General features: G+C 41.9%; 1 protein-coding gene across 17 annotated transcripts in view; it reads left to right on the forward strand.

Moving 5' to 3' along the window:
• Positions 1 to 14,194, forward strand: part of SLC8A1 (solute carrier family 8 member A1) — a 381,905-nt gene that overhangs the window by 64,162 nt on the left and 303,549 nt on the right. For all 17 annotated transcript variants that reach the window (XM_019446549.2, XM_019446565.2, XM_019446533.2 and 14 more), the window contains one exon: positions 10,810 to 12,641. In XM_019446549.2, the coding sequence (XP_019302094.1) occupies positions 10,843 to 12,641 (1,799 nt within the window). In that variant the 5' untranslated portion in view covers positions 10,810 to 10,842. The remainder of the gene's footprint in view (positions 1 to 10,809; positions 12,642 to 14,194) is intronic.

Here is a 14,194-nt window from a genome sequence, read left to right on the forward strand (position 1 = left end):
CTGATCCTCTATGACTTACCCTTGCAGGACTGCGTGTTGCCTTTACAACATTTATCAGAGTTAACAATTGTTTCTTTTTGAAATAATTTAAAATAACATCTGTCATCTGTCTTCCCAGCTACATAATATATTCCAGGAGGAGAGAGAGTGTATCTGTTTACCTCATGATTTTAGCCCCAGTGCCTCTCCCATTCCAGACAGGTAATAGACATTCAGAGTTTGTTGAATGAGTGAGTGAATGTTCTCTCGTAAGTCGTTGATACTGATGAAAATAATCCTTGCTTAAAAGGCGTAAGTTACTATCTTCACTTGCTAATTAAATGATTAAATGATTGGCATTTCTTCCTCCACTGACTTTTTTTCTCAACTCTTTTCCACTGGCTCCTCTCCAATCCTGGCCTATCACAAAAAGACCATAACATAATCGTCTTGGCATAGTTACATAACATTAAAACCGTAACACTTTAGCCAATATTTAAACACTTCTTCAAATATAGGTATATGGGATTGGTTTAAAGGGCATATTCACTAGATACTTTATCTAGTGGAGAAATTGTATGTTTCATAAACTGTGCTCAGGGATTTGTGTAAAAATTTCATGTTTTCCCATAAACTACTCAATTTATTCCTCTAAATATTAGAATTTGGCTAGTTCCTTTCTACCCTGCTTCCATTTAAAAAATCTATTTGTTGTATATACATGTGCATCTAGTTTTAGAGCCATGACATTAGGTATATTGTCAGAAACTTTAGAAAACGGTAGCATAGAATATTGACGAAGGGTCACCATTACACGAGCATCTATCAACTTGAGTTTTTTAAAAGAATATTTCTTTTCCCTTCCTACTACTGCGTTTCTCAAGAACATCTTATTCTTTCAAGGACTGATTTGACACTATGCAGAAAAATTTAAAAGACTTACAAACTTCAAGTTGATAGGGTTCCATCTTCTGAAAAGCAATCTACTTGAAGATGAAGCTTAATGACTCAGGGAAAAAGCTGATGAAATTCACCAGCCTCTGCTCACATAACCAGCATTTTCCTTGTTAAAAAAGATTTTTTTAAAAAAAAGGCATTCCGGGTGTTCCTATCACATAGCTTGAAATTGGATTCTGTATTAAATATCCCCAGTCCCAAGAGCCAACTAGAATGCACAAAGCGACTACAAAGATTTAGCCTTGAGTTGAAGTGAACAGAGGGGGTGGTGAAAAGCCCCACAAAGACCCTATAATTTAAAGAGCACAGCCTTCCTCAGCACCTAAAGCTTCAGGTTTGGGATTTATGTTTCTGCATATTGTCTCCTCTATTCAGGAACTGTGCATGGAACCTGGTTAGAAAGTCTGCAAACTCTTCCATTTATCCTGGGTTTTTGTCATGTGTTGATGTAATGTCCCAGCAGTCCTTAGCTGTTTCTATTTCAACAGGGCAGAACTAACCCTTGGCAAAATTTTGAAGTAGGCATAAATGACTCCCAATGCTTTAATCTCTTTTGGGAGCCCCGTGATCTCCTGTTAGCGTCCATTCTCCTCCACTGTCTTCTCTCCTACCTCCCGACCCCCCACCCTCCAACTCACCAAGGGGCTTCATATTTTGATGCCATCTGGAGTGCCAATCTATGGGAAGAACAGCCCTTCTGATGTATGATTTCACATCAACACCTTGCTGCTATTGCAAGAAACACTAATTCTCGTTTTTCAGTACTAGTCTCTGTCCAGTACTTTGTCTAAGTGCTCTGCTCTGCAGTCTGTGTTTGCTGAAGATACCCCATGCCAGTTCTACTCTCTACCCAGTTCTTCCCTTTAATCCAATGCCGCTGAGGGGTGTTGCCAAGACTGCCCATATCAAATCACCTGGGGTGCTTATTAAAGTTCGAATCTGGGTTTCCTCTTCAGAGATACTGTACATCGGATGCTTTTGTCATCCTTCCAATCCTGTCCTTTAAAAAAATTTTTTTGGGGAGGCGCCTGGGTGGCTCAGTCAGTTAAACGTCCGACTTCGGCTCAGGTCACGATCTCACGGTCCGTGAGTTCAAGCCCCGCGTCGAGCTCTGTGCTGACAGCTCAGAGCCTGGAGCCTGTTTCAGATTCTGTGTCTCCCTCTCTCTCTCTGACCCTCCCCTGTTCATGCTCTGTCTCTCTCTGTCTCAAAAAATAAATAAACGTTAAAAAAAAATTAAAAAAAATTTTTTTTTACATTTATTAGTTTTTGAGAGACAGAGAGAGACAGAGCAAGAGCAAGGGAGGGGCAGAGAGAGAGAGGGAGGCACAGAATCTGAAGCAGGCTCCAGGCTCTGAGCTGTCAGCACAGAGCCCGACACGGGGCTTGAACCCATGACCTGTGAGATCATGACCTGCCTGAGCCGAAGCCGGATGCTTAACCGACTGAGCCATCCAGGTGCCCCTCGATCCTCTCCTTTTATGGAATCTTCCATATCCTTCCTAGTATTCGTGGTAATTCGAGTAACTAACTATTTGAGTTGCTTGAAGATGGTGAGTTCATCAGGTGCAGGTGCAATCATCTTTGTAATCCCTGTAGTGTTTGGTTTGGTGCTTTGCACATAGACACCATTCAATAAGTGCTTGATGAATAAATGACTGGTCCACTGTCTAGAGCCAGAAATATACCGAGGGCTGTACTTCACTCAGAAAACCCAAATTTCTTAAGATGAAATGTCAACAAGCTCGTGTGGAAAATATTTTTAGGTAGGAAATCTTTTTTGGTGACCTAGATATAAACGCATGCATATGACCTCATTTTTGGTTCCCAGTATGTAAGGTCAGACCTCAAAGAAGGGCTTCTCTTTCTCTTCAGGGTGGATGGCGAACAAATTATTACCTGAAATAGTTATTATTGTCCATAACGAGGCCCCTGAAAGAGTCACAGAGCACAGATGAGGTGTTCCGAGGCCCTGCCTCGAGGAGTTCACTATGCTTAAAAACCCTGGGTTGTAGAGATGTAGGGTGGGAAGTCTGAGGTTTCTAGAACCCTGGTTGTATTAACCCAAGAGCTCAAGTGCATTAACTTGGTAATGAGGTGATCCACTTTGAGTGTGTCGAGGTGTATCCATGATCTCATGGTCTGAATGCCTGGAAAGTCTCTCCTTTTCTGTGATTCTCTAGTAACAAAAGAGTTCTGTTCCAGAAGGGGGACCTACACTTTGGCTTTTATAATATCCCACCAAAATATGAGTTTCTTGGGGGATATTATCTTATTCATCTTATTTTATTTTATTTTATTTTATTTTATTTTATTTTATTTTATTTTATTTTATAGAGAGAGTGTATGAGCTGGGGAGGAGTAGAGAGAGAGAGAGATAAGAGAGAGAGAGAATCCTAAGCAGGCTCCACGCTCAACATGGAGCCCCATGCAGGGCTTGATCCTATGACCCTGGGATCATGACCTGAGCTGAAATCAAGAGTCTGATGCTCAACTGACTGGGCTACTCAGGCACCCCTCTAATTCATCCTTTTTAATACAGTATCTGGCGTATGTGAGTGGCTAAGAGAAGCTTGGCAGACAAAACCATGAATGAATGTGTTTTCCTGTTTTGTTGGATTACTTACTTGTTTAAAAATTAAAAAAAAAAGTCATGACCCCAGGATAGCAAATTTGTGAGCTGCATTGAAATTCTTGAAAAAATATTGACTTATTGTTCCTAGAGCAAAGTATTAACATGTCGTGCTAAAATTTGGTATCTTTTTCCCTACCCCACCCATCTTTTATTTTAGTTTTGCATGCTCCCTGCTAGGATTTCCTTCTCTATTTTCTTTTCTCCGGACCAAAGGGAAAATCCTTGAGATTATTGCATGATTTTGGAGTGATTTCAGACCTCAGATTTTAGCTGATGATCCCCCAAATGGATCATCTTTCCCTCACTATGTGATGAATAGGAGTGCTTATAAAATGCTTACTCAGGGGATGAGGAGGCATGAGTCAGGAGAGAGGGCCATGAAAGCTCTTGATAAGATAGTATAAATGATAGACATTTATTTAGGGGGAAGGGAGGATGGCATGGAAAGGTATTTTGCACAAAAAACCTAAGCAGGGGGCTCTTTTTTACCAAATAACAGAATCGTTCACACAGGAAGTGGAAAAAAAAGATGCTGCCATTTTGGAAAGCATGATGGTGTAATTAATGCAAAGTGCCTGGATTAAACTCCTAGTTGTACTTAGGTTTGTATGACTTCAACCGGCTTACTTTTATGAACCATTTATTTTTCTCACTGGTAAAATTAGGATGATAGTATCTCCTTGCGATGTCAGAAACCTCGGGGACAGTGAATCCAAAGCAGTCAGTAAAGCCTCTGGAAAAAAGCAAGTGCTCAGTCAATGGTTGCAGTCATTATTGTCATAAATACCCTCACGGGGGGCCTTCCTCTGCCCTTGGCACTGGCAGAATGAATCTGAGGACAGTCCTGGCCCAAGATTAGCCGAGCAGCTTCCCTTTTTTATTGAAAAGACTCTGTTGTCCAGCTTTCTTTCTCTTATTCCTATTTCCACACCAGTATGCAGAGTTAATATATTTAAATGTATACTCTTGATGTGCTGATGTGCTTTCCCTTTTATGGGACCTCCCTGATGGAGGTCATTTTTGGTTGGTGTTTGACCAGATGTCTGTTTATTTTACTGCAAGGAGAAGATATGCTTTGTTGGGGATATTCAAAATATCAAGATGAACTTGGCATTCCAAAAGAAATCAGCAAGCCAGAGCTCATGCAGGAGGACCCACCTCCAGGACCTGGGGAAACTGTCAAAGCCCCAGCTCCTCTTTTTATGCTGGAGGTCAGTTTTTCCAGGGTGAGGTTCTCTGTCCGTGAACCTGAATCCCCTTTCCCCTCCTCCACCTAATGCTGACATTGGCTTTTCAGTGTGATACCGGCCTCTACTCAGTTTAGGGGCACCTACTTCACACAGGGCACGGTTTTAAAATCAGATGCCTAGTCCCAGCTCTCAGGTTCTGATTCACCTTCAGAGATTTGGTGAAATCAGCACATGACTTTCTGAGAATTACTGTATTCACTCAATAAGCAGGTGCTGTGTATCTTTCACGTGCCAGATTCTGCTCCAGGAACTGGGGCTCCGTTGATGAACAAAAGAGACAAACATCTTCACCTGTAACAAAGTTTACATCTATCAGAGAGAGATGGGCAACAAAAAGAACCCTTAAATAAATTATATTAGCACGTAAAGAGTAATAAGTGCTACATAGGAAAACAAAGTAGGGAGTACATCTCATGACTTTCCAATAACTTCTTCATTATTTTAAATCCTAAATTCATCTGTATTTTTTTGGCCACACTGCCTGACCACTACCCCAGTTGCTTCCTTTGATGAATGAGCTGGGTGTTTTCCGACACGGGACAGGATCCTGACTGTAGTCTAGTACGTTCAGCCAGAGGGCGGGAGCCCTTTTTATGACCTCTCACTGCCTGTACTCTGGAGGACCTGTCCCAAAGTATTAAACAACAAAGAGGAAATTCTCTTTGAGAAAAAAAAAAAAATAGATAATAGCAGAGAGTCGTTGTGGAAACAGAGATCCTTCCTAACATGTGGTCACGGTCTGTTAGCCTGAGGTTGGGTGCCAGAACAGTAATTTGCACCCTAGATGGCTAGTTAGATAAGGAACATCATCCTCTGGCATCATCCCTTTGTCTAAAAGTGTTTGCAAGTGCTTGTCTCAATAGTGGATAAAAACGTATGGTTGCTTTAATGTTGCCTTAGAAACAGATTAATTGCTTAGCTTTGATGCATTCAGTCAGCACGAATTACATAGAAAGGAATTCTAGGTCCTGATGAGGGAGTCAAGGAGTTCCTTTGAATAACCCAAGCTGCCAGTCAATAGAATGAGATTAGGCTGCCCTGTGCACTGGACTGGTAGGGGTGCCAAAGGTGTTTCTTCTCTCTGAGTCGGGTCCTCTCTGGTAGTCAAACCTGGCTACAGACCCCCACAGGGAACCCCTTTCACTGATTATTCCTCAGGCCTCTGCAGTGGGGGGCTCTTCCCCACTCTTTACCAAGGAAATCTGTCTTGGTAAAAATCTGTCTTACAGGTGCATGTTCCATTCCTATGACCTCGCCACCTTCAACACTGGTGTGTGGGCCTTTTCACTAACCTTCATCACTGCCATTCACATCTGTAGATGTGGCATTGTTAGTTTTCCTTTAAAATAAATAGTGAGCAGAAGATGATCTGGGTATTCTTGACTTTGTGCCGAAGGCTCATTTAGATGATGTAATGGATATTCCTAAGCAAGAGTCAGCCTTTGATGTAAGAGTTGATTTGAAACCACTGTGAAAAATAGCCTCCCCCTTGTTACAGAGTTCAGTAGACCAGGGCAGAATATAAGAAAGCTGGGCAACAGAATGACATATCAACAGCCTCTATTCCCTGCTTAATTTTTATGGAAATAGGTATTTAAGGAGACAGGGGGAAGGGTCAGGTAGTTCTGCTTGAATCTGATGACAGAGGAAATACCCTGAAACAAAAGAATGAAGAAGGAACTCTTATTTAGATAACATCTGTCCCACATCCTCCAAAGCATTTGGATTTGGTAATTAATTTAGTAAAGAAAGAAACTGAGGTCCAGAGAGTTCTTTCCAGTCGCTCCATTGCCAAAAATCTGTATCAGGGTTTTGTGTCCACTGATTTCACAGATTACAATACTACCACCTTTTGAATATAATTGTGATGTTTTGAAGTTAACCTCAGAAACCCCCTTCCTTTTTCTCTGATAGGAATTTTTACTGATGCATCCGCCCTTAGACATCTGTACCCTTTTGGCTAAGAATATGCTGTGAGATGTGGGTTGGGCAGGACTTTTTTTTTTTTTTTTTCTGGCTGACCTAAAGGATTGCCCTGAGAGTGTGTGCAGGAAGAGGTGGCCAGGTAATTGGTAAAAAACAAGCAAGTTTAGGGCAATTGTGTCTAGGAACATGCCAGCCTGTACATTACACCACAGCTCTCAGTGTTTGTCTGTTTGAGTCTCTAATCCACAAGATCAAAAGGGAGGCTGTTGGAAACCTTCCATGGGGCTTTGCTACTGAGGCCCTCCTAACCCTTCATGGAAGCCAAGAGGTTTTCCAATGGGCCAGTCCAAGTCCAAATCCAATAGCTCTCTAAGATTACTTCACACACTATCAGGGATGCTGTTATGGAACAGTTAATGATACCAGTCTCAGAGACAGACCAAGGTTTGAATCTTCGTTTGGGAGTTTACTATCTTTATGACTTCCACCAAGTACTTAACCTGTCTGTGCCTCAGTGAAGCCCGTCTCCAAAGTGGGCTAATAATATCTACTGCATAGGGTGATTGTAAGGGCACTGAGCATTACATAACTCCAGGCAGTGCTATTCTCATGGACTGTAATGTAAATGGCAACACTAGGAGTTGTGTAAAATAGCAATGCTCGTTATTGTAAGTATTAGATATAAGAATACATATAAAGAATTTAGCATAGAGTCTGTTGTAGTGTTTGTAAATAGAACCTCCTGTTAATCTCTCAGGCAATTGGCCATGATTTGCTGTTGTGCTGTTTTGACATTTACTTCTAAGAAAGAAAATAGTTGGGGGTGCAGAACACACAGTCTTCGAAGAGCTGGAGGTAAGAACGCATGGTCATGGTCAGGGGATGGAAAGAATTTCCATATGCTAGAACTCAGAGGCTAGATCCTAAAAGGTCTGAGCAGCTTGTTGAGGGGATTGGGTTTTGTTTTCAGGGCAATAGGCAACCAAGAAGAGTTTTAAGGGGAGTGAGAGAGTCAGAGCTGTACTTTAGAAAGCTCATTTTGGCTGAAATGTGAAAATGGAATGATGAGATTTGGCCGGGATTTGAAGCAAGTGGTGAATTATATCAGTCCTGGGGACAGGCACAGGTTGGAATCTCCGTTCTGGGTTTCCTCTCTCCATTCCATACTACACTCTGTGAGCAAATACTTAACCTTTCTGATCTCCACAGGTTCCCAAGACGTTTTAAGTTGTAAATTTTCCAAAGGTTTTAAACTAGAAATCTTGATTGTATCCTTTTTTATACCTGCCAGGCATTGGGATCATTTATAATTCAGGGTGTTTTTTTTAAGTTTTATTTGTTTATCTATCTATCTATCTATCTGTCAGTGCAGATCCAGATGTGGGGCTGGAACTCATGAACTGTGAGATCATGACCTGAGCCAAAACCAAGGGTCAGGAGCTTAACCAACTGAGCCACTCAAGTGCCCCCAGATTTTTAAATAAAAGACAAAACCTGGTCTCCTTGTTTCTTGCCTGTCCCTATAACTGTATTCTTCAGGGAACCAGCAGAAAGATCTTTGTAATAGGAAAATCAGCTGATCTCACGCTTCTGATCAGAACCTCCCCATGATTTCCATCTCTTTCACGATCAAAGCCAGTGCTTTAAGGTGGACTCCATTCCTTTCCTGATCCATTCCCACTATGTCCCCAGCTTCTGAGCCCTGTTCCCCTTGCTCATGCCCTCTTGTCACACTGGTTCCTCTATGGCTCCTAGATTACACAAAGAAAAGTCCCAACAGGGTCTTGGCACTTACTTGGAATTCTCCTCCTGTAGATATCCACAGGGCTGGGTCCCTTAATTCCTTCAGGACTTAGCTCCAATGTTATCTCATCAGGGATGCCTTTCTTAACCATCCAATATAAAATCATGTATGCTATGTACACACACTCACGTATACACTCACACACACTCTCACACACATGGACTCCCTGTCCTACTTATATTGCTTTCTGCCCCCACCTCTCCAGCACTTTTTAGCATCTGACATTTATTTATTTGTTTCCTCCCTGATAGAACATAAGGTCTTCAAGGACAGAGACTTTGTATTTTTTTTTGCTTTTAATTCATTGATGAATTCTTAGGACCTAGGAGAGAGCCCCGCAGGTCATTCTAAAACATGTACTAGGTGGCACTCATAAATATTTGTGGAATAAATGGCTGCGTAAGGGAATTTAAACTAGATCTCCCACTACTCTTGCAGGTTGCTTCAATGTCTCCCTGTTTTAAGTGGCGATCCCACAACCTACCCAAGCCCTATAATGACCGAACAAGTAGAATCACGGACCATGAATCTTGCATATTTTAAAAATATGCTTTTTCTCTTTTTTCAGCCTTTTATGTAGAATGTAATTCTGCTACCATGACCCTCTGCTGTGTCTTTAGTGTGGGGAAAATGTCAAAGCTTATCTCCCAGTAACGATGAGCTAAAAGGGGCTTTTTGGCAACGGTGGGCTCTCTGAGGGTCTGCCAGAATGTGCCGGGCCAGGGGGTTTCTCCTGGGCCACGGTGAATTTCCACTATATGCCATCAGTAGCAAACATAGGCCAGAGAATATAAATGAATGTGTGGGAGGCTCTTAGACTGCCCCAGGCTCTGAAAAGCTCCAGTCTAGCTCCACTTTTAAGTTTTTATCAGGCCACAAGGTGATGTTCTGACTCAGGACCCCTTCTTACCAACACTGTATCTGATGTCATAACTGGCCTTTCAGACCAGAGTTACCCTGACTTGGACCAGACCTTCCTCTATGTCAGCACCTAACCAAGCCTTAGAGGCAGAGGTGATGTATGGTCCAAGTGGAGTTTTGCCTGAGCTGGTGGGTGAGGTTAGTGCCATGGTTTTCCAGTCCACAACTTTGCTTTGTTTATCAAGCTTTATGTGGCTCAGTGAGTCTACTGCTAGATCTCTAATTACTTACAGCCCTTCATCATGTATATACTTTGTGGTCACTGTTGTTCTGCCACATGAGCTAATTTAGATGGAATTATTGCTCCTGGATTTTTTGGTCACTTGAACCCTGTGCAGAACCAATATATGTTTTCGAATGACCATGGAAAAGGATGACATCAACACCGAGAAGGAACATTTTATGGCTAGGAAAGCTGATTTCACAGCCTGTCAGACAAGAGCCTTAACACACGACTAGACCCGGGCCTGGTTATCTCCCTTTCCTGCTGTGGACAGCCTGCAGATTCTAAAGCGAGATCTGTACCCAGATTCGAAGAGCTGTGCTTCAAGAACCAGATGCCCAACTGCTAACGTATCCGGGGAACTGGGCTTGCTGAAAATTAGGAGGAAATGTACTCTCCTCAAAATATGTTTTTAAAAACTATACTTAATGTGCAGAAATACTGCATTATAGCAGAATATTTTTCCTCTCAAGTACAAATACCATTGACTTTGTGGGAAACCTTGAAGATATCCCTGTGTTTCCAAGTAAGCTTGGAGCCATAGGACATGATTTCATAAAATGCAGTGTAAGGTGTGCTCCAGAATTTAAGATCATTGAGAGGCCTTGTGTTGGTAAAGTTTTTGGAGTCTGAACATTAGAACAGCAGTCTTAATAAGGTGATTTTGGCAATGAAACCATTTCTGGAAGGTGACTATAGTAACCAAAATTTAAAAGAAAACCTGCATTCGCAACAAGGAGAAAATTATTCAATGCTTCAGAAGTCTTCCCCTGCCCCCGCCCCTTATTGGCTGCTAGTATGCCTAACTATGTAGTCAACAAGGCAAACCTATAATTCAACTTTTCACTTCCAGGAAGTCAATTGTATACATTGCTCCAGGAATGGAGGCTTCATGTAGAAAAGCAGAGAGATTGAGTTGTGACTTTTACAAAGGATTGCTTAATCAATGCTGGATACTTAGAATAATGATTCACCATAGATGTTACGGTAGCCAAAAATAAACAAATCATTGGTAAAAGTAATAAAAGTAAGTAATTAGTCATGCTTTGGATCTGGCTCTGATGGTGTGATTTTTTTTTTCCCTACCCTCCCTCCATCTTATTTCTACTGGTAGGTTGGGACAGTTGGAAGTCTACCATTGTACAACATGCTGCGATTAAGACTCTCACCTACATTTTCGGTGGGATTTCATCTGTTAGCCTTCGTGGCTCTCTTATTTTCCCATGTGGACCTTATAAGTGCTGACACAGAAATGGAAGGAGAAGGCAATGAAACTGGCGAGTGTACCGGCTCATATTACTGTAAGAAGGGGGTGATTTTACCCATTTGGGAGCCCCAAGACCCTTCCTTTGGAGACAAAATTGCTAGAGCTACCGTGTATTTTGTGGCCATGGTCTACATGTTTCTCGGAGTCTCTATCATTGCCGACCGGTTCATGTCCTCTATAGAGGTCATCACGTCTCAAGAAAAAGAAATAACCATAAAGAAACCCAATGGAGAGACCACCAAGACCACTGTGAGGATCTGGAATGAGACCGTTTCGAACCTGACCTTGATGGCCCTGGGATCTTCTGCTCCAGAGATTCTCCTTTCGGTAATTGAAGTGTGTGGCCATAACTTCACTGCGGGAGACCTAGGTCCCAGCACCATCGTGGGAAGTGCTGCATTCAATATGTTCATCATTATCGCGCTTTGTGTTTACGTGGTCCCAGATGGAGAGACGAGGAAGATTAAGCATTTGCGTGTGTTCTTTGTGACAGCAGCCTGGAGCATCTTTGCCTATACTTGGCTTTACATTATTTTGTCTGTCATCTCTCCTGGGGTCGTGGAGGTGTGGGAAGGTTTGCTTACTTTCTTCTTCTTTCCCATCTGTGTTGTGTTCGCTTGGGTAGCAGATAGGAGGCTTCTGTTTTACAAGTATGTCTACAAGAGGTATCGGGCTGGCAAGCAGAGGGGAATGATTATTGAACATGAAGGAGACAGGCCATCTTCCAAGACTGAAATTGAAATGGATGGGAAAGTGGTCAATTCCCACGTTGACAATTTCTTAGATGGTGCCCTGGTTCTGGAGGTTGACGAGAGGGACCAAGATGATGAAGAGGCCAGGCGAGAAATGGCTAGGATTCTGAAGGAGCTCAAGCAGAAACATCCGGAGAAAGAAATAGAGCAATTAATAGAATTAGCTAACTACCAAGTCCTAAGTCAGCAGCAAAAAAGTCGAGCATTTTACCGCATCCAAGCTACTCGCCTGATGACTGGAGCTGGCAACATTTTAAAGAGGCATGCAGCTGACCAGGCAAGGAAGGCAGTCAGCATGCACGAGGTCAACACTGAAGTGGCTGAAAACGACCCTGTTAGTAAGATCTTCTTTGAACAAGGGACATACCAGTGTCTGGAGAACTGTGGTACTGTAGCCCTGACCATTCTCCGCAGAGGTGGTGATTTGACCAACACTGTGTTTGTTGACTTCAGAACGGAAGATGGCACAGCCAATGCTGGGTCTGATTACGAATTTACCGAAGGAACTGTGGTCTTTAAGCCTGGTGAGACCCAGAAGGAAATCAGAGTTGGCATCATTGATGACGATATCTTTGAGGAGGATGAAAATTTCCTTGTGCATCTGAGCAACGTTAAAGTATCTTCCGAAGCCTCAGAAGATGGCATCCTGGAAGCCAATCACGTTTCTACACTCGCTTGCCTCGGCTCTCCCTCCACTGCCACTGTGACTATCTTTGATGATGACCACGCTGGCATCTTTACTTTTGAGGAACCTGTGACTCACGTGAGCGAGAGCATTGGCATTATGGAGGTGAAGGTATTGAGAACATCTGGAGCTCGAGGAAATGTTATCGTTCCCTATAAAACCATCGAAGGGACTGCCAGAGGTGGTGGGGAGGACTTTGAGGACACTTGCGGAGAGCTCGAGTTCCAGAACGACGAAATTGTGTAAGTTCTTTTTTTTTATACGTCTATGTGGGGTTGAGTGCATTTGTGAATGGGAGAGCGTATGCATTTTTTTTTTTAATGAAAAGGCATACAAGGAATGGAATATTTACTGTAAAGGCCCCTTAAAAAATACCAGTGCTCCCTCACGTGCCACTTATCAATATGGTCTATATAGAGATCTTGATTTGGTTTTATTTTTTTTTGTACTGTTGCATACTTTAAGTACATTATAGAGGTTATGATAGAATGAGTTTTGTGACACAGTTTGTCAAACTACTTACAATGGGTTGAAAGTGTGCATTCTGTTTTCAATCACATGATATACATACAAAAAAAAAGGAGATATTTATTTACTTACTTATTTGTTGAAAGTGAATATTTAAACCCTCACATTAGGTCCCTAACTTCTTTACTGAGTACAAATTGGGAAAGCCCAAAAAGGAAACACCTTTGAAAAGAATTTCCTGGCTACCAGGGCTTGACTGGAACATTTTTTTTGCTGCTTGTATCTGATACTGTGTTTCTGTGACAATATAAGATCATGTTTCTGCTTACATGCTAATGCTTAATTATGACTTCATGACCAGTTCTGCTTTTTTTAGTTTTATGCCAACGTGGGAAAAGTCATATAGCTCTTATTTAGTTCTAGTCTGATTTTACTTTCCATGATTAAGTGAACCCTTTTACCCTACTGATAATAGTGACGGAGACAGAATAAGGTTCTGTTCAAGCATCCTCTTTGACAAGGAACAGGTTAGGGAAAAGGATTGGGAACAATCTTCCTATTGACACTTTACAGTGACACTTGCCAATGTCATAACACCGAGTGCCTGGTTGTGTGATGATTCTTCCATTGACAGCTGCTATTTAGAGCTATTTCTCCTTCCTTACCTAGGAGGGGGCATTGCGCTCACTAAATGCAAAGCAGAAAGTTTGAGTCAATGAGCAATGTCCAAACTGGAAGGAAGGAAGGAAGGAAGGAAGGAAGGAAGGAAGGAAGGAAAGAAGGAAGGAAGGAAGGAAGGAGGGAAGGGAGGAAAATATAATATCTGCAGGACAACAAAGGGTATTAAAATGAATGATTATGTTGGTTGAATTTCCAGGAAAAAATATGTAATACAGTTTGTTCTAAAAATGGTTAACTCTTGTGTAAATGTTATGTGATATGTCAAATGCCAAGTATGTTCTCTCCAAAACTACATTCTCCTGCTAAAAGTGTAGAGTGAGGGTGAGGGGGCAGGGGAAGATGGGCAGAGGGAACAGATATTCCTGAAGATGCCTTCCAATGTCTTTACATCTCTTTGGTGTTATATTATAAAGATGGACAGTTACTGAGTGTGGTATCATGATGGAATCAAGCAAAGCAGAGATTATAATATCCATCTGCAGATGCATGTGTGTCGGGGGGTAACTTCGGATGAATATTTATTTTATGTTGGTTCTCATATTGCTAATACTCCCCTTATTGGGATGTGTTTTGTTGGGACATGTATTTTACTGAAAGATAGTAATATAGAAGCAAATGAATACCTTGCATACTTAAGGAAGGATTT

The sequence above is a fragment of the Panthera pardus genome, unplaced genomic scaffold (assembly GCF_024362965.1).
Source record: "Panthera pardus isolate Hobbes unplaced genomic scaffold, ASM2436296v1 HiC_scaffold_26, whole genome shotgun sequence".
NCBI lineage: Eukaryota > Metazoa > Chordata > Mammalia > Carnivora > Felidae > Panthera > Panthera pardus.